This window comes from Kogia breviceps, chromosome 7, assembly GCF_026419965.1.
Source record: "Kogia breviceps isolate mKogBre1 chromosome 7, mKogBre1 haplotype 1, whole genome shotgun sequence".
Classification (NCBI taxonomy): domain Eukaryota; kingdom Metazoa; phylum Chordata; class Mammalia; order Artiodactyla; family Physeteridae; genus Kogia; species Kogia breviceps.
In genome coordinates this window covers 40,145,676-40,165,178 of record NC_081316.1, presented here as the reverse complement: position 1 = coordinate 40,165,178, position 19,503 = coordinate 40,145,676, and the positions used below count along the sequence as shown (strand labels likewise).

General features: G+C 40.9%; 1 protein-coding gene across 36 annotated transcripts in view; it reads right to left on the bottom strand.

Annotated features, from left to right (window-relative positions):
* Nucleotides 1-5,002: 5,002 nt before the first annotated feature.
* Nucleotides 5,003-19,503, bottom strand: part of SOX6 (SRY-box transcription factor 6) — a 645,440-nt gene continuing 630,939 nt past the window's right edge. For all 36 annotated transcript variants that reach the window (XM_067038178.1, XM_067038186.1, XM_059069816.2 and 33 more), the window contains one exon: nt 5,003-11,894. In XM_067038178.1, the coding sequence (XP_066894279.1) occupies nt 11,591-11,894 (304 nt within the window). In that variant the 3' untranslated portion in view covers nt 5,003-11,590. The remainder of the gene's footprint in view (nt 11,895-19,503) is intronic.

The window sequence follows — 19,503 nt, the reverse complement described above, 5'->3', positions numbered from 1 at the left end:
CATCAGTGGACAGAATGCAGTGGAAGTGATGCTGCATGACTTCTGGGGTTAGGCCATGAAAGAGGACTCAACCTGGCCCTCACTCCTTCTGTTCTGGTCTGCTCACCCTTGACACCCACCACCATGTTATGAGGCAGCCCAAAGTACATGAGGAAGCCACACGTACGTGTTCTGGCCAACAGCTCCAGCCAACAGCTGGCATCCACTGCCAAACATGAGAGCAAATGAGCCTTCATTTTATCCCAGCCCCAGTTTTTGAGTTTCCTAGCTGAGGTCCCAGACATTGTGAAGTAGGAAAAAGCCTTCTGTTGTGCTCTGTTCAAATTTGTGAACTCACAGAATTTGTGAGGATAATAAATGGTTGTTTTATATCACTAAGTTTTGGGGAAAATTGTTACTGAGCCATAGTAATCAGAATGCAGAACTCAAGATGCAGTGAGGAAAGTTACAAACTCCATGGTAAGGGCCAAACCTCAAAGTGAACTGGATACAGAGCATGCATTCTCAACAGGGCCAGTATTGTGGCCCCAATGGGGCAAAAATTGGCTCCTGGGAGGTGAAAAATCTTTTTTTAATGAATAAAGCATAGATATACATAGAGTACATAAGCAGGTAGTATATTTGTAGTATTTACATTTCATGGGTGGTAGAGGACTATTGGTGAGGGAGATGTCTAAAAAGGCTCCTTAAGTCGTGATAATGAAGAAAAAAAAAAAGATCGAGAAACTTTGAACTAGAGGGAGAGAGAGATTCATTCTGAGCTAGAGAAATCTGAGACGCAGCCCATCCAAGCAGAAGACATTCTGACTTACTGGGAGACCCTGACCAAGCAACTTGATTTCTCCCAGTTTCAGTATCTTCTTCTGTGAAACAGGGAAAATGATACCTAGCATTCAGAGCTGTTATTAAGGGTTAAATGAAACGTTTAGTAAAGTTTCTGCTATATAGTAGACTCAGCATTTTGTAGAGGTTGTTGAAGGAGATGCACTTTGAGTTGGCCCTGAAAGGAAAGATGGTGATTGATAGATATGGGGGAAGGGCAATTTAGACAGGGGACACGAATTGACCAAAAGTCCAAAGAGGTGGGAGAACACATTACAAATTAATAGTCTGATGTGTCTAGAGAGCTAGAAGCCATGGGGTTAGGAGAGAGGCTGAAAAAAAAAAAAAAAAAAAAGCCAGTAGCAGAGTATGGAGGACTTTGAATTCAAGGATAAAGAGTTCATTCCTTCATTTTTTAAATTGTTTTAATAATACACACATGTATGGAGCACCTAGTGAGTGCCAGGACTATTGGATTAAAAAAAGTGAATGTGACAAAGGAATCCATCAGATTCCTGTGACACAATATGACATATGTGACAAATGCAATCAGATCATTTCAGTGCAATTCACGTTCTGGATAAAAGAAGAATTTTTGACAGAAGATTTCTCACAATAGGTGACATTTAGGCTGGACTTTGAAGTATGGGAGGTGGCGGTGGCAAAAGAAGTGAGAGAGGGACACTTCAGGGTGTGGCATGTACAGGTAATTACGCGCAGCGTGCTTGTGGCAGGAGCACGAAGGTGTGTGGACTGGAAAGGGAGATCAGGGCCTGTGTGCATCGGGAACGCCCCTGCATGAATGCCAACGGTTTAGGCTTTGTGTTGTGTGTGCTGCATCATGACTAAAGCTGTGAGGGGAGGATCCTTCTGGGGAGCAGTGAGGAGGGGACAGGGTGGAAGTAGAAGAGGAAGCAGAGAGTGCATAAACCTTGAGAGCAGGTGGCAGAGACAGAGCTCACAGTGACTGATGGAGAGGGGGCGGGATCCAGCTTGCCTGCCAGTGGGTGAGTTTATAAAACCTGCTGGATGAATAACCCACATGGGGTCCTAGGAGCCCTAGTGCCAGTGCCAAGGTGACATGTAATCAGACCCCTTCCCTGATCACTCCCTTTCCTGGGTATCTCAGTCTGTCTCCCACTCCCACAGTTAGGAATGGAGCCCCAGAATCTACATCTCTCCTCATTGATCTACTCAATGGCCATTCAGCCTGGTGCCAAAACACAAAACTCGGGTAGGTGGACAATTGACAGAGGGACCATAGAACAAGCTCTTAAGAGAGTCACCCTATTGGCCTGGGGTCCCTCTTGGGCCCTCAGTCAGGGCCGAACACCAGGCCCAGCCAGAGCAGGGGATGGCAGTGGCAGAGCTGTCAGAGGCCACTGTCCATAAATGCCTCAGTGCTCCCACAGTGACATAGCTCAGGACTCCTGGTGGTAACTAGAGTCTAGATTCAGTACTGTAATCTCCATAGACCCTTGTGGGGCCATATGCAATACTGTCAACTATTTTTAAAATTGGAACATACAAGTGTTCATTCTGACACCGCCATTTAATCTCCGTGTGACTGTAGATGGGTCATTTCCTGGCTCTGGAGGCCTTCACAGTTCAAATGAGGACAATAATCCTTAACCTCTCCATGCCATGGTATGTCACTGACTAAGAAGAGGTAGATCGTAGTTATCAGAGTCTCCTGTGTATCAGAGCCTGCTACTCAGCCCGGCTCACGTAGTGCTTTAACGCTTCTCAGGTGATGCTGAGGCTGATCTGTGGACCATATTTTGAGTAAGCAAGGCTCTAGAGCACTAGTAAGGGAAGAGTCATTATTACCTGGACCATGGGTTTCTGTTGTTGAAGAAGGAGAGGGTACTAAGTGAACAGGTTGCAAGGCCACCACCCTTCCTCTTTCCAGCAGGCAGAGCAGCTAAGTATCCCTCCCTTTCTGTGGTGGATATCCAGGGAGTAGGCCTGCCAGTACCCCTCGTCCCTGGACAGAGTGAAGGGTAACCTTGGGCCCTGGGGTGTCAAGGAAAGAGTAGGACAAACCCATAAAACGTCCTATTTCTGGGTCTGTCTTTTCCACACTCTAGCCAGGCTGCCCAGGAAGAAGGACAGAGCAGTGACTCTAGGCTCAGAAACCTGGGCATCCAACAGGATGAGTCCCCCCCATAGCATGGCGACTCAATGCCCTCAGGTCTGATCAGGAAAAAACATCACACTGACTTGAAATGTTTCCCCCCAAATGACCAGAGATGCTTCAGATAAAAATGTTCTCCAAACGAAGTAGCTAATATCAAGGTACCCCTACAGGCTCCCTCATCCCCACCATCTAAGACCCTGATACTCAAAGGCATCTGTACCACACGTGGAGGCCAAGTTGCCACCATTCACACATTCATTCCACAAACAAGTGTTGAGCACTTACTCTAGGCCAAGCACAGTCCTTGGTTTCGGTTGCTTGTTATCTAGCAGAAAAGACAGACACAGAAAGAGATTATTACAATGTGGTAAACATGATCATAGAGGTCCTTTCAACGTACCTTGGGAGCCCCAAGGGAGAGCCTGAAACTATCTGGGGAGCTGGGAAAGGCCTGATGAGGTGGTGATATCTGGGGTGGGGTTTGAAAAGAGGATAGGAAATTTTCCAAACAGAAAAGAGAACAGATTTACTCCAAGCCAAAGAAGAAGTGAGAGACCCAGGGTCGTGGGTAGGCCCCAGGGAGTGAGAGAAGCAATGAAGTCGCAGGCATGTACGGCCACAGTGGAAAATGAGGCTGGCGGGTCTGCGGGCACTTGAGGGTCAGGGTAGGAAGTTTGGATTTTATCTGGTCAGCTATGGAAACCCAGAAGATTTTAGGAGATATTATGAGAGGGAGGACAGATCAGATCTGTGTTTTAGAAAGAAAACCAAAGGCAGTGGTGAGGATACACTAGAAATGAGAAATCTGTGTCCTGGAGACCAGCTTGGAGGAAGGAAGGGTCATCACAGGCAGGACCAGATTCCGAACTGAAGCTCAGCCAGTGGCACCAATGCTCTCCCCTAGCTGAGACATTCTCTGATCAGAGGAGGCAGGCTCACTTGCATGCTCTGTGTACAGGCCTGCTGCTAGGTGTTTTACACGTGCCATTTCATTGACTTTCCCCAATAACCTTGAGTGTTAGGGACTATCGCCCCTTTTTACAGAGGAGAAAGCTCAGAGGAGTTACTTAGGGAAGGTCACAGAGCTGGCAAGTGGCAGAGCCAGGTCATGTGACTCCAGAGCAATTCCCTATGCTTAAAACCCACGGGGCAGGAGGGAGGGGCACGGAAAGCTAGGTTTTCAGGACTGACAACAGATTGCATCAAATTTACAGTTTGACTGTGATAAAGAAAAGTTCCACAAATCCTTGGCTTTTCGCTAATGAGGCATTTGTCATAGGAAATATCAAAGAAGAAATTGCTAGGCCTCCCCTCTGTCTCCCTTGAGCCCTTTGCTTCCTTCTCCAGGTGTTGGTCACTAACCTCTGGATCCATAGCACTGGCTTGGCTGGTTTGGCCAGTCTCCTTTAAGGGCCCGCCTCACTTTGGTCCACTACCCCACCTCCAGGCCTCGGACCCTTAGAGGCTGGTATCATTCGCTCCTGGGCCAACTCATAGCTGGGCAAGGAGACGGGGAAGTCTCCTTCTCTGAGGCAGAAGTAGCTGAGAAATCAGCCAACCACTCCCAACCACAGCAGAGGCAACGGTTCCAGAAGTGCGGCATTTTCCACTCTTGGCTGCTAGGCTTGTAGAAGTTGATGTCATGTGAGAGGTTGGCCCTCGAGATTCGTTCATACCCGGGAATGCTGGGAGTTTTTATAAACTGTTTCACTCTCATGAAGAAGTCAGGCAAATAGGAAGTGACATTCTTTCCCATCTTCTCTTGACAGAAATCCACCTTGGATCCTGTTCCTACCATCTAAATCCACAAGCATTTCCTGCTGCAGCAGTGCATGCTCCACAGTGAAGAAAGCAGGCCAGTCTTCCAGGCTAAGGGGTTTGAAGACTTACCTCCCAGCGAAGGCAGAAGCACCGCGGGAGCAGGAAAGCTCTGCAGGCTCCAGCAGCAGGCAGTGTGGGCCAGGGCTGCACGGGCCTAGGGCTGACCAGGCTTCAGGGCAGGAGCAGTTGGCAGGGCACAGACAAGGCCGTACACGGAGGTCATAAAACAAAATTTATCTTTAATTTGTAAGTGTCAACAGCAGTACAAAAGATGGAGTGATGACGACTAGATTAAGGGTAGAGAGGACAGTCTTGAGGTAAATGAGCATAAATAGGCAGTTCTTACAGACACTCCCCTGAGGGGCCTAGGCCCCATCATGGCATATACATTATCACCCAAAGATGGTATGTTTAACATATCAGGAAAGCACCTTGTGCAAAAAGGAAAAAAAAAAAGTAGCTAAGGTGCCAACATACACCAGGATAGATAAAGACAGTGTCTTTCAATTTTGTCTTTTCCCTTAATTATGAGGCAGAGGAGGGGAAGACTTTGAAAAGTACCACTGAAAGATTACTCCATGTTGAGTTTTATCTCACATCAATACTGCACAACGAAATCCAAGAAGCGTGTGTATGCAACAAAGCTAAGAACAATGATTCATTCCTTGAAATTTGAAGATATTCTTTTTTTTTTTTCTCATTTCTTTAATCCTTAGCAAACTTTTTTTTCCATTATCAAGAGGAGAGTGTGAGAAAGATGTGATGGCAACCCTTAAGGTCATTTAAAAACTTTACACTGGACTGTACAAGATTTTTTTTTTGATAAACTATTTACATTTTCAGACTTTCAAACATATTCAAAGCAGCAATAGACACTAGTTTTTATGGTTTTTGTTGTTTTTCTAATTGCCCAAATAGTTACCAGCCACGGGCCAAGTAGGTACCTGCATTATACACAGAATTTCTACAAAGAATATCTGCAGTTAAAATTTGCTCAAGGGTGTATTCGAACGCCCTTAGCGTCCCAAGGGCCGCGCACCCGCAGTGTCGCTAGAGGAACCAGCACAGCACCTTGACAACAGAGTCGCAGTTGTCCCAACAGCCCTACACAAACTTTACACTTTGAAACAGCAGCCAGCATTCAGTCCAGCATGTCAGTGAATTGTGCTGATTAAATTAACACAGAATACAATCTCACAATATACATCACAAACAAATTACAATGTCGGGAAATAAAAGAGTTACAGTAAGATAAGTTATGTAGTAACAGCTTATAAGCTTGTCTAAGGTAATAAAAATTTTACATGGCAAATACAATAATGAATGAACATAAATGCTAAGCATTCTAATTTGCTACAAGCTGGAAAGGGTACAATAAAGACTGCACTTTTCAAAAAAGCAAAAACACATATGACAAAGGAAGACAAACGGAGAATGCACATGAGCAGGTCTGCAAATGTGCAGCATACAAAACAGTTAAATATTTGCACATTCCCCATATTCCAAGAGCACCAGCACTGAGGCCTCACTTTCTGCTTGTGGTTCTTCAGGAATAAGAAGCTACTGAGCAAGATATGTCACTGAGTTGCCTTTAAGCTTTCATATTGCCACGGACACCAATTAGAAGAGTATCTGCACTAAGCTTTACCTTTTTGCCCCTCCCCCTCCCACCTCTAGCCCTGCCCCAAAGGTACCAGCATTCCAAATACTTGTTCATGAGCTTTTGGGAAGAAATCTGTCCCCAAAAGAGAAGATGGCACGGGGATGAAAGGGAAATGTGTTTGCATATCAATATTTTCAGTGATATTAGCAGAGGGTTACACTCAATAGTACATGGCATCAGAAACAGAACATAATCGGCAGGAATAGCAGATAGAAGTTGTTTATTAAGGAAGAAAACATGTCAGGGGACAGATGACTTAAGGAAATGATGCAAGTGCTTTTGAAAAAGGACAAATGAGGTCATACAATGTTATTATACTTTGAGAAGTGAGTTTAAGTGCCAACTCAGTCCTTAAACAAACGTGTACAAAATCAGGCAAGGCTACAGCAACCATTTTTGTCATTTTCTCATTAGAAAGGAAGACCCAGTAATAAAGTCAATACATTCCTCTAGCTGCATTCTTTGCAGTTGTTGGCACTTGGTACAGGACTTCTCATACGGTTTAAAACTACTGATTCTTTTTCTTTTCCCTAATGAATAGGTAGAGGTCACCTCTTTGCAAAACGAGTAAATTGAGAGAAGCAGCCTCAGCTGTGGTGTTCCAGTGACCCGGCTGCCTTCCTACTGGGGTTAGATGGGCTCCCTCAAAACAATTCCTGCTTTCAGCTAGTGCCTGTGCTGCCCGCTCAGGAGGGTGTGCTCCGGAGAAGCAGCCGGCTTCATAAGGAAAAGAAAGAAGCCTTTAATTTCAGCCCTAGAGTGATCACACCCTTTTCAAACACCCCAGGCTCCAGTGGGGCTAATGTTCAGAGGAGGCCAGAATTTGACAAGCTCAATAGCACTGTGAGCCCGCACCTGAATTTAGAACTTGGCCTGAGGGATGGTGTCAGGACCCTGGCAAATCAAATCAGGCCTGAGGACAAGGCTGGGGTGTATCAAATACCAAATGAAGCAAACTGATGTGCTCCTAAAAAGGGCAAGCTGAATACAGGTGAAAACAACAAAGCTTTCGTACCTTCCTGGAAAAGATACTGCATCGCATCTGCCAATGAAACAGAAAAACTGCCTGCCTGGCTGCTCCTGTCCACAGATCGACCTTTTCTTTCTCTCTCCCTTTCTTTCTTTCTTTTTTTTCTTCCTTCCTTCCTTTCCTTTTTCTTTTCTTTCTTCCTCTTTCCCTTTCTTTCTTTTTCTTTCTTTCTTTCTTTCTTTCTTTCTTTCTTTCTTTCTTTCTTTCTTTCTTTCTTTCTTTCTTTCTTTTCTTTTCTTTTCTTTCTTTCTTTTTCTTCCTTTCCTTCTTCTTCTCCTCCTTCCTTTCCTTCCTTCCTATTCCATATGGTCCATTTTTTAGGACAGGATTGTCTGCCAGTGTCCCTATTCTAAGTGACAAGGAAAATCCTGATCCTGTAAGTTCTTTAACAAAATGGAGGTAATTTTTACCTTTGATTTGAAGATACTATGAAATAGGGAGCAATGGGAAAAAAAGTTGATTAACATTCTTTAATTGGCATGGTGGGACTTTCATTAATGGCCAATCTCAGAGAAAAATTTTTGCCTTTATAATGGCATTCATGCTTCATGCTATTAAATGGTCACAGAACTACCTTATAAGATTTATGTGGATTCACAAAGCAAATTGACTCTCTCTCAGCTGTGCTGGAGATTCACCATGTTTAATGCATCAACTTTCTATAAGAAAAAAAAGTGAAAGTCTGAGTCTGTGGACAGTGGGTTCTAAACTGTATGAGAACCCAAGTGATGGGTTTTACTGCTCCAGCTACAGGTGGGACTCTGCTTTCTCACTGTGGCTGATAATTCACTACCCCATGAGGTACAGTGACTCGTCAACTTCTAGTCTGGACCAACATATATGGATAGAGAACAAAAAGGAAATACATAACTTATATTTCACTAAATATTCATGAACCAAAAATAAATTCTATTTCTATGTTATATTTACACAATTAGAAAAATCTAAAATGAGATGGTGAAGTCATAAAAACTTTGTTTAAGCCCCACTGAAAATAAAATGACGTCATCCCTATGATTGTCATTCTTAATTTCCAAGGATATTTAGAGCCAAACTTGGCTAATAAATAGAATAAACTGCGTATGTGCAGAATTTAGATTCAAATACAGCATCACTGTTTGACCCAATGAAAGAGACGTTTACAATCAGATCATTCCTGAATAGCCTTTCATTTTTAAGAACATGGCTAGAAGTAACTGAACCCCAATACTGAGGCAGAGCTGGAGCTAAAACAAAGTGTTCATACACACATGTATTTTGCATAAATAAATGAAATAACAAGACATAAAAATGACTCAAATCCGGCAACTGTGAGGCAAGCCCACACGAGTCGAAACAGATGACTTTTGTTCATGTAGTTTTCGTACAACAGCTTCACATTAGTCAGAAGTGATAAAAAATACCATTTATATCCAGTGCTTATAACACTTACGAAACAACATCTGTGAGTGTGTGTGTTTTTTGTTTTTTCTGTTGATTTCTTTTTTTGTTTCTTTTTTTTTTTTTTTTTAACTACAAGCAAAATCAAGTTTCAGTCCTAAAGAACAGTCCTTTGTTCTCCACCAGCCCAGAATATTATTTTGGCATGGTCATAAAAACAAACAAAATTAACCTACTATTCTAAATGTCTGCCTTTGTGCAAAATTAATTACATACAATACAATGCTAGCCATACAGCACTCTACTTATGCAACAAAATTAAAAAGGAGCGGGAGAGGGCAAAAGCAAGAGTCAAAGAGAAAGAGAAAAAAACGTGAGAATGAACTGAGGAGGAGAGGTATATAATCAAAAGAAACCAGTAAGACAATAATAAATACTCTTTTTTTTTTTTTTTTTTTTTTTTTTAGGAAAACGACCTCCTCCTCGTTTGAAATAAATGTACAAAAACAAAGTTCCAATCCCCAATCAATATTAAGAACCAAACATTCCTATCAGTACCTTAATCAGTTTACAGAGAGCACTCCTAGCTAATGACATAGACAGTAATGTCTTGGCTAGACCTATTTATTGCTATTAGGTATGGCCTTGAGCACTCTTAAATAAATATGAAGGTACACAATTTTCTTCCAAGTGACAAAATGGCTCAAGAAATCTGATGGGGCCGTTCCTATGTCCTGGTGATCAGATTCTCGTTGTCCCATGAGGTGGACTGTCCCATTTGCTGACATTCTCCCATCAAACTACTCTGGGTGAGGCTCCCCCACAGGCAATCAGTCCTGGTTTCAGGAAGGTCAAAATGGCATGGCTGAGCTCCCTGCAGTTAGGAGATGGGGAATGAAGCCTCACTGCTTCCCAGCCCATCAGCACATCTCCAGAAAAATCCTTGTGTGACAAGGGCAGTTAATCCTGTTCACACATAGGCATGACCCCCATGCAGTCACGGATGGAGGGAATGAGCCAGAGGAACTCGTCTGCTGCCCCAGGAGTGATCTGTTCCCCAGAGTTAACAGTCGGAACATCCCATTTAGGGAATGTATTTCTCCTCCTTCTCCTTCCCTATGGTTTTCTTTCATTCTCTGGATGTATCACGACTATCTGCCTCTATCTTGGCTTTGAGGCTGTCATGTGGCTTCTTGCATCCTGGGGATTTTGCAAAGAACTCCCTAGATGTGCGAGATGGGACAAGGCAGCTCAGTATAAAGGTGCCAGCCCATGACAGCATCCCTGTGGACTCCTACGTGGACCGCAGCTTTGGGCTTTAGGATTGGCTGCGGGACTCTCCTGCCTGGCAGTCACCACTGTTGATCCTTGTCGCTGAATGGCGTTGAGGGGAAATGCCACTGGTGCAGATCCTACCACTTGTTGCTTAATTGAATTAGGGGAAAATTCTGGCAAAAGATTCAAAGTCACGGGGAACCTCAGGGGCATACCTGTTGAAGTGTAAATCTCTACACCTGTATCCAAATACACAGCTCTATAGCCATATATACACTGATGTTCAAAAACAACAATATAGGTATTTAGTAGTATCTTGTTTCAGAAATGCTTCCAGATGTTCTGGGGACATAAAATCACTATGTACACCTTTGTCTCTAGCAGGAGAAGGAGGTGAAAAGGGCTGAAAAGTTCTTTGGGGAAGGAGGGTAAGAAAAAAGAATTATTAAATTAATGCCACCAACAATTTTTTTTAAATAAATAGTTAAGTGGACCCTTGACATTCTGGAATGAATAAATTATTTAAGAGAAAATGTGTTAAGACTGAATGTCAGGGTTAAAGGCAAAGGGATAATGGATGTAGTGAGAGGTGGTCTCAGGCAGAGAAGACCACCATGTCGGTATCTGGTGTGGTGATCGCTCTGGTGCGTGGACGTCATACCACGTCACACACTGATGGCACGTCAAGAGGCAAACACAATTGGGTACACGCACTGTGGCAACCTTGTTCATTCCTTACAATATCTTGTCTCCAGATTCCTGAGTACTTCACCATTTTCTGAAAAAACAAAAATGTGTGGTTTGCTATTTTATTTTAAGATGCCAAAGATTGTCTAAGACTTTGCAGTGTCTCCTTTAAGACTTTCAAAATATTAAGATTCAAAAGTTATGAAAAAGTTTGGCACATTCAAAGTTTAACTCTACACATGGAAAAATGGAATTCTGAGGCCTTTTGAATATGCTCTACATGCAGCTGCACACGCCGTGGACTTGTTCTGTTTCACAATATGAAATTCTCAGTTGTTTTCTAAAATAATTCAGAATAAAAACACATTCACAACTTGTAGGCTGGCACAGCATACCTGAGTGAGAATGTTTAACCCCATCTAAAACAGTAACTTAAACCTTTATCAACATCCAAAAGAAAAAAAGTAAGACAAAATATAAGACTTGTAAGACAGCTATGGGTTGAGATAAGTTTTCAAGTCCTGGTGTCTCATATTTAATATGTCTTCACCTAAATTAAAAAACAACAACAACAATAACAATAACGACAAAAAACTCAAGTTCATGAAAAATCTGGGAAAACTTAATCTGTCTCACGCTTTACGAAACAATTAAGACCATTCTGCTGATGTAATTGTGGAGCCACAAATGCATGCGGGCTCTTTAAGAACTTTTCTGTTGGGGGAGGGGAGGTGAAATGTCAGAGTATTTTAATTCAGCAAACAAACACTCCTCAGTTGGCACTGACAGCTTCCGCGGCTTCATTTTCACTGCTATAGTCTGATTTGGGATCATCTTCATAGTCGTCATACATTTCCATCTCATCCTCTCCATTAATCATTTCATTTCCAGCTAGGCTTCCGCCGTCTGTCTTCATACCATAAGTGCTCTGAATGACCGGGAGGCTGGGCTCTGGACTGGCAGAGGTGCTAGAGCAGTCAGATGTCATCTGAGGTGACGGTGTGGTAGTTGCCATAGTAATAGCACCAGGATACACAACACCTGTTCCTGTGGTGATTGGAATCTGAGGCTGCTGCCTGTATAGATTCAAACAATAAAATAGAACACAGGGAAATATCTATATACATATGTTCTTCTGTGTGGCATCGGAATTCACCCCTCACACATTCTAAAAGGGAGCTCTGTTTGAAACTCTAAGCAAATGACAAAATGTGACACATGTGTTTCCTGGAGGGGGTCCTGCAAGTCTCCCTGATGATGTGATTGGTGTTAAGCAACAATGGAGCAATTTATCCATGGTTTTGCAACATGAAAGCAAAGCTTTGATAACCCCTTGGCATTTGGAACAAATACTATAGTTAATTCCACAATGTTACACGTGAGATCATTTTTTAAGATCTCCCAGGACATGACAAAAAAATAGGCTGGTAATATGAGACATACTATAATGATACTGTTAAGCAGGTTTGTGTCTTCACCTTGGCCTGAGAACTGTACAAAGGAAAGATCAAGATGAGAAAGGATCGGGGCTTCCCTGGTGGCGCAGTGGTTGAGGGTCCGCCTGCCGATGCAGGGGACACGGGTTCGTGCCCCGGTCCGGGAAGATCCTACATGTCACGGAGCGTCTAGGCCCGTGAGCCATGGCCGCTGAGCCTGCGCGTCCGGAGCCTGTGCTCCGCAACGGGAGAGGCCACGGCAGTGAGAGGCCCGCGTACCGCCAAAAAAAAAAAAAAAAAAAAAAAGAAAAAGATGAGAAAGGATCCAGTATATCCCAGAATCAGATTTGGCAAAGCATGTATTTGGTATCCGTGTAAATGTCTACTTATTTCCGTGGCTGAACTTGTAGGGAAGCTCCTTGAAGCTTCTACTACCTAATTATGAAAGGATCATCTTGGATGTCATTAGTCCTGTGGCCCTGGGCTGGAGCTGGGGTTGGAGGAGTCAGGAGTGAAGAACAGTGAGAGCTCCACCACTTAACAGAATAACACGCTGCCTCATCCTAGATCCCAGCAGGTGCCAGGGCATGGTCACACCAGTTCAGTCCGTCATCATGACACTCTAGTTCAAATAAACTTACCAGACCCTTTACAGAGGGCAGTCCCTCCCTCTGCAGGGAGACATGGCTATCTGTCTCTCAGTTTCTCTTGAGGCATTGTAACTGGTTGAAAGAATGAAAGACCTACTACCTAGCTCAAAGACTAGGATTGAAACAGTATTCTCATGGATGCAATATTCACCAAGTGTTTCTCAATCTCTATGGACAGTATTATTAATTCACTTCAAAATGTCATTGTAACTCTCTTTTCTGAGCCTCAGTTTCCATCTATTTATAAAAGCTGGGGTCAGAGAAGTCCTGGAAAGTTCTTCCACCTGTGAATCCTTGGCCTCAGGTCAGTCCATCACTTGAAGCATTCTTATTGATCCCCCTAAATTGAAACTTCTATCCACCTCAGTCTAAAAGCAAAATACTCTGAATTTGTGAAGAGCTAGCTTAGTTACCAGCTATTCTTTGACACGTCCTGAAGGAGTATAACTTCTCAAAAAAGGTCTGCATGCCTTCCAGCCTGGTAGAAGGAGAAATGATGGAAATGGCCTAGAATCACACTGTGGGATATCTGATAAAGCTATCTTTAACAACCTCTTTCAAACACTAGGAGGCATAATAATGATGCCTTAACCTCTGACTAACATAATATATAAATATTTATATATATATTACCTCATTCAGTTACCATCGCAACCCCATGAGGTATTATTATGCCCAGTTTTCAGATGAAGAAAATGAGGCTTTGCTTAAGGTCCTGCATTCAATAATCAGCACTGCTGGGATTTGAACCTAGGTCACCTGACTTGAATTCCATCACTCTTTCCTTTCTAGATATTCAATATACAGATACACTATGCTCACTATATCCCACAGAAATTCCTGATTTCTATAGAGCCTGTAGGTATCCAGTTGATACTAAGTGCCTTATATTGATGCATTTTCTATGATGCCCATGGTTATTTTTTTGATTGCCCCAAAGAAGATGATAGAGGAATCTAAATCTATGTATAGAAACATCTGATAAGCTACTGCTTTTGCTTTCATAGAATCAAATTCTAAAAACAGTATACTTCTTGCTTCCTAAGTTTTGGGCAACTTAACACAAATTAAATTTTATGCTAACCTACCCAAGGCAGTAAGCGCCTCATTAAATTTTTTACTGAATTTGGATAATTACAATAAAAATATTTTTGCCTTAATCACATAATGAGTGTAGAGTGAAAACTTTTACTGCACTATTAACCCATTTTACAGATTTCCCAATATGGTGAGCTAATCTATAATATAAATTCTAGATACCACATGCAAACTATCAAATGATACATTTTCTTTTCATGAAGGACATTTTCTTTTTGCAAAGAATAGATGGTCTTTTTTTTGCAGTATTTTAAAATCAAAATATCTATATATATTAAATAAATTTGAACTGACCTCTTATTATGAGTTATGGACAATGCTTAGATGTTTCCACATTATCTCCTTTAATTCTCACAATAAGCCTGAGAGATAAATAAAGGTGCAAAACTGAACTCCTGATCATTCTCCCATGTACTGGGCTCCCCTCATGGCCTTTCAGATCTTGGTTAATGATTACTTCATCTTTCTGATTGCTGAGGCCAATCTTATAGCCCTATATCCAATCCATCAGCAAATCCTACTGGTTCGCTCTCAGGATTATATCCAAAATCCCTCCACTTTTGCCACCTCTACCTCTACAAACCTGGTTCAAGCCACCATCAATGCTAATCTGGTTTACTGTAAGAGCTTGCCTCCTTAGTTCAGGGCACATCCCCTTCAGACAATATTTCAACACAGTAGACAGAGTGATCTTTTTAAAACCTAAGTCAGATCACAATATGCTTCTTCTTATAACTCTTCAATGTCTTTCCATCTGACCCAGATTCAAATTCAAAGTCTTCACAGTGGCCAACAAGTCCTTTCAGTGTGTGGCTCTCTACTACCTCTGAGATCTAGTGCTCATCCCACCTACTCAATCTGCTCTTGTTGCTCTGGCCTCATTATTTCTTGAACAAGCCAGGCACAACCTCTCCTCGAGATCTTTGCAATTGCTGTTCTCTCTGCCTAGTTCTCCCAGATATCTGCATGGCTAGCTCCCTCACCTCCTCAGGTCTTTGCTCAAGTTAATCTTCTCAGTGAGTTTTTCTATAGCCACTCAGTTTAAAATTGCAATCCATCCTCTAAAACTCCCTACCCCTTTCCCTCCTTTACTTTGTTCTAAGGCATTTATTACTATTTGATATTTATTTATCTATTCATTCATTCACTCATTCATTGTCTGACATCCCCCACTAGAATGGAAGCTTCATGAAGATAGGATTTTTCACTGATGTAGTCCCAGAGCTTAAGCAGTGCCTGGAACATAGGAAGCACTCAACAAAAATCTGTTGAATACATGGAATGAATGAATGAACTAGTGAATGAGAAGGAAAACAAATGAAAAGTCTGTGTAACCTGTTCTACAAAAGGAAAGATATAATGAGCTTAGATATATGAGAGAGAGGGTAGTGGAGAAGGAATGTGAATATAATCATCTTTAAATGCTTGAATGACTTTCTTCACAAAAAAGGAAGAGATTTGTTCCAGAAGTGACCAAAGAAGAGGATCAGAACCAATCTACAAAGTAGCAGAAAGGCAGAGTATGGCCTACTTAAGAAGAAAGAACTTTCTAGCATTAGGAGGTGCTCCACAAAGAAACTAGCTCCCTTGGAAAGTGGTGAGCTCTCTAGTCCTCAAAGAGTTCAAGCTAAACTTAGAAAGGACTCGTACAATGGCTGGCTATTTGAAGGATATGACTTCTGAGGCCTCTTCTATGTGACCACTGATTCTGTGGATGCAGAATCATAAGCTAACTGTCATGTTGGTCTTGCTCTCATTGTCATTGTCAGCATAAAAAGAGACTAAAAAAATTAAGTAAGCATAGGTAGTTATAATTGAAGAAATCTGGCTTTCAAGGGTTTCTAAAATATTATTTCACCCTACATATTTTACTTTTCTTACTGCCAGAAAAAATTCCTAGGATAGCCTCCTTATTTATTTTTGAACATTTTCACATTTCCCCCATGTGTTCATGCTCTCCTTCATGCTAAAACAGGAATCTTTACCTGTACTTTCCACCAGTCTGACCCTACCCAAACCTCAAGTCCCCTTTCTCAAGAATGGCCTATGCGTGGCCCCAATGCATGGTAATCTCCCTCCCTCAAAGCTTTACTTGCTCTTGTCTACATAATCAAAATTAGTATTCCATTATACATTATGTGGAGCACTATTCAATGTATTCTGTGTGTGCATGTGTATATAAAAAACCATTATTTGCTAACGTATTCATGTATATGTCTGGCTTCTCTGACTAGAGCATTCTCTGAAAGCTCACTGTGTACAGAATTAATGCCTCATGTACTATATTAATTTAGTACAATGCTAGGCACACAGCTGGTTTCAAACAGGCCCTTAACCAACTGACTGACTAATCAATTAACAAAATGGAAAATCTGGCCAGCAGGCTCAAGCTTTGTCTATTGGAAATTACTTTCCTAAAAAGCATTTTTCCTTCCTTTACAGATCAATTGCAAAGTCAAAATTCAAACACTGCAGATTCACAAACAGGAATAGCTGGCAAGTATTGGGCTTTACAAATAATGAATGTGCACATCAAAACAAAAGTTGTAGATACTTGTAAAAGTACACACATGCAGCTGATATGAGTAGAGATGGCTAAGAACCCTCCCTCCCAGCCCAAGTAAAGAGTTTGAGCTGTTCCTGATAGAGTCCAGCATGGTTGCATGGTTTCCAAATCACAAAAAGAGTCATGGAGTATAGTTTAGCTTTGCCAATTGCAATGGAACTATTTATTTATGTTGTCAAAGCTCCTGTTTGCTGATCCTTTAGACCTTTACAGTATCTATAAATGAAGGCAATGAAGTTTGCTTCATTAGGAGATTAAACCTATAAATTGCACATCTTTTTACATTACCTATTAGAGATTCTAATCTGGCTTTCTCTACAGGAGGACAATGCTAAACATAGTATGTCCAGTCTATGCCACTCAGTTAAATTTGCAAGTATCTTATAGGTTTTATTCAACCTCTTTGAGATTAAGATCAAAATGGCAAATGTTCAAATCACTTTTACCACAAAGCAGTAGAACATAATTCTTTATAATATGAAATATATACCTGACACATAGCATCATTTCTCTAGGACAATAATATTTACTCTAATTTGGGACTTACTATATGCCAGACATTGTTCCAAGCACTTTAGATACATTAAGTTATTCAATCTTCAGAAAGGTCTGATGTTGTAGGTATTACTGTCATCCCCACTTTACATATGAGGAAACTGAGGTACACAGAGTTTAAATAAGTTTCCCAAGGGCAAGTGGAGAGTTCAGAGAAATAAGAATTGCTATGCACTAGTTCCTAGAGCCAGGAAGAAGCAGAGCTAGTATTTGAGCCAGAACAGTCTGGCTCCAGAATTGACATACTTAACCACTACACTATACAGCCTCTAAGAAATTTGTAAGCTGTAATTGAGAGGTATGTGTAATGGTGAAAAGGAAATATGTTTCACATATGCCTGGTCTAAATCTCAGCTCTGCTATTTATTAGCTGTGTGGACTTGGACAAATTATTTAACATCTCTGAATATTGTGTTTTTCAACCGCATAGAGAGGATGATAGTGCCTATCTTATAAGTTTGTCGTATCTGCAATAATCTGTATAATTCACTCAGCATAAGTAAGTATCCAATAATTTACCATTATTGTTACTCAAAAAGTAGCCCCAAATGTTAATAGTTTTTAGTATCTGCATAATTCTCTATTAGTTCACAAGTAAATTACTGAGTAAGCCTCAAATAAATTGGAAATACATTACATTTGGTCATAGTTCTTTGGGAAAAGACAATGTTGTCGCTATATGTACCCTAATAAGTATCATCTTAACGTTAATAGTACTCCTATCAGGATTATTACAGAACTCTGATACTTAACCTATCCATTGAAGGGGTTAAATCCAAGGTTAGAGCTAATATTACTCCATTTCGTATATTGATAAATTCATTTCATAATAGCTAAGTAAAAAAAAAAACCTAACTCACTGAATTTCCAGTTGTATCATCAGTAAAATGCATGACAATGTTGAGCAATGTATGTAATTTTATGGGCTTGAAAGTTACGCATGTCTTTTCAAAATCAGCTATAAAAATTGATCTCACCCCCATTCCCTCAAGAAGTCAATAGCAATCTTTGAATTTCTTGTTTGCCTTTCCCTCTTGTAAATAACCTCGTATCTAATGAAGATCAGTTTGCAAAGATGAATCCCAGGGAGTTACTAATCTATCAAATACAACTACTTAAAAGAGAATATGAATCCTTAAGTGGAAATAACACCTGGCTTTATGTAGCAAGTATTATGAAAACTGGGCAGAGGAAAATACTCAGCACTGGAGATTAAAGAATAAGATAGTCTGGCCATTGCCTGCACATCCATAGCCCTATTCCACAGTCTAAAATGAGCCTTCCACAAAGGACCTCTAGGCCATCAGAATAGGACTATGAGGCATATTTTGAAGCAATGTTGTAAAGACAATTCCTCAGTCATTTGGCATGAGAGAGGCAGAGACCTGATTTAATCCTTTGCTTATTGCTCACCTTTCAGTAGCCATAGGACCTCTTGAAGCCTCGATTTCTTTATCTTATTTAGAGGATTATATACTTTGTATACCTAAAACACCTCGTATACAGTAGGCATTCGATAAGTGGTAGATGCTATTGAGCTGTTTCAGAGTTTCATTTTACACGCATTGTTATGTGTTGAGGTATTTTGGTCCAGAGCTGGTATCAATGTTCCCTTTGGTAAAGAGGACTAAATTAAATAGAATTACTGCATCTCATATTTTCAAATAAGTATCAGGGAACTAAAATGGTACCTTTGATAATCTTCCAGAAGAGACCCACTATGCAACACAGGGGACATGACTGAGAGAAGGGTGGGAATGACAAAACATCTCAAATTTAAACTTTTGATTCTCTGTTCAAAAGAGACTATACACATTTTCAGAGATAGACTAACAGGATTAAAAGAAGACATTACACAGTCTTAAATTTATATTTTGTTACCTACAACTATACTTCCTAGAGTACACTGTGACTTAGTATATTTCATAAATTATCTAATTAGCATGTGAGTAGCCCAATTATATTGTATTGTACTTTTGGTGTTAAAGGCATTACTTTTTAAAATGCAAACATATGTAACACAGAAGAATTTGATATCCTATTTTGGCATGTCTTCATCTGTTAATACACTGTGACCCTCAAGTAACAAAGTGATTTAAGCCTCATTTTACCTCGAAAAGGTTCTGCCATAGTGTAAAGAAATTCACTGATTATCTAGTGTGATATAAAATATAGTTTTACTCTGATAGCAAATCCACATTTCATAGTAATAATAAAGACAGGAATTCACCTTTATTGATATTGTACTAAGCATTATACAAAGTACTTTTACAAGCACTGCCTCACTGAATCCTCTCAACAATCGTATGAGATAGGTACTATTATTTGTTTCATTTCACACATGAGAAAACAGAAGCTTAGAAAAGTTAAATAACTTGCC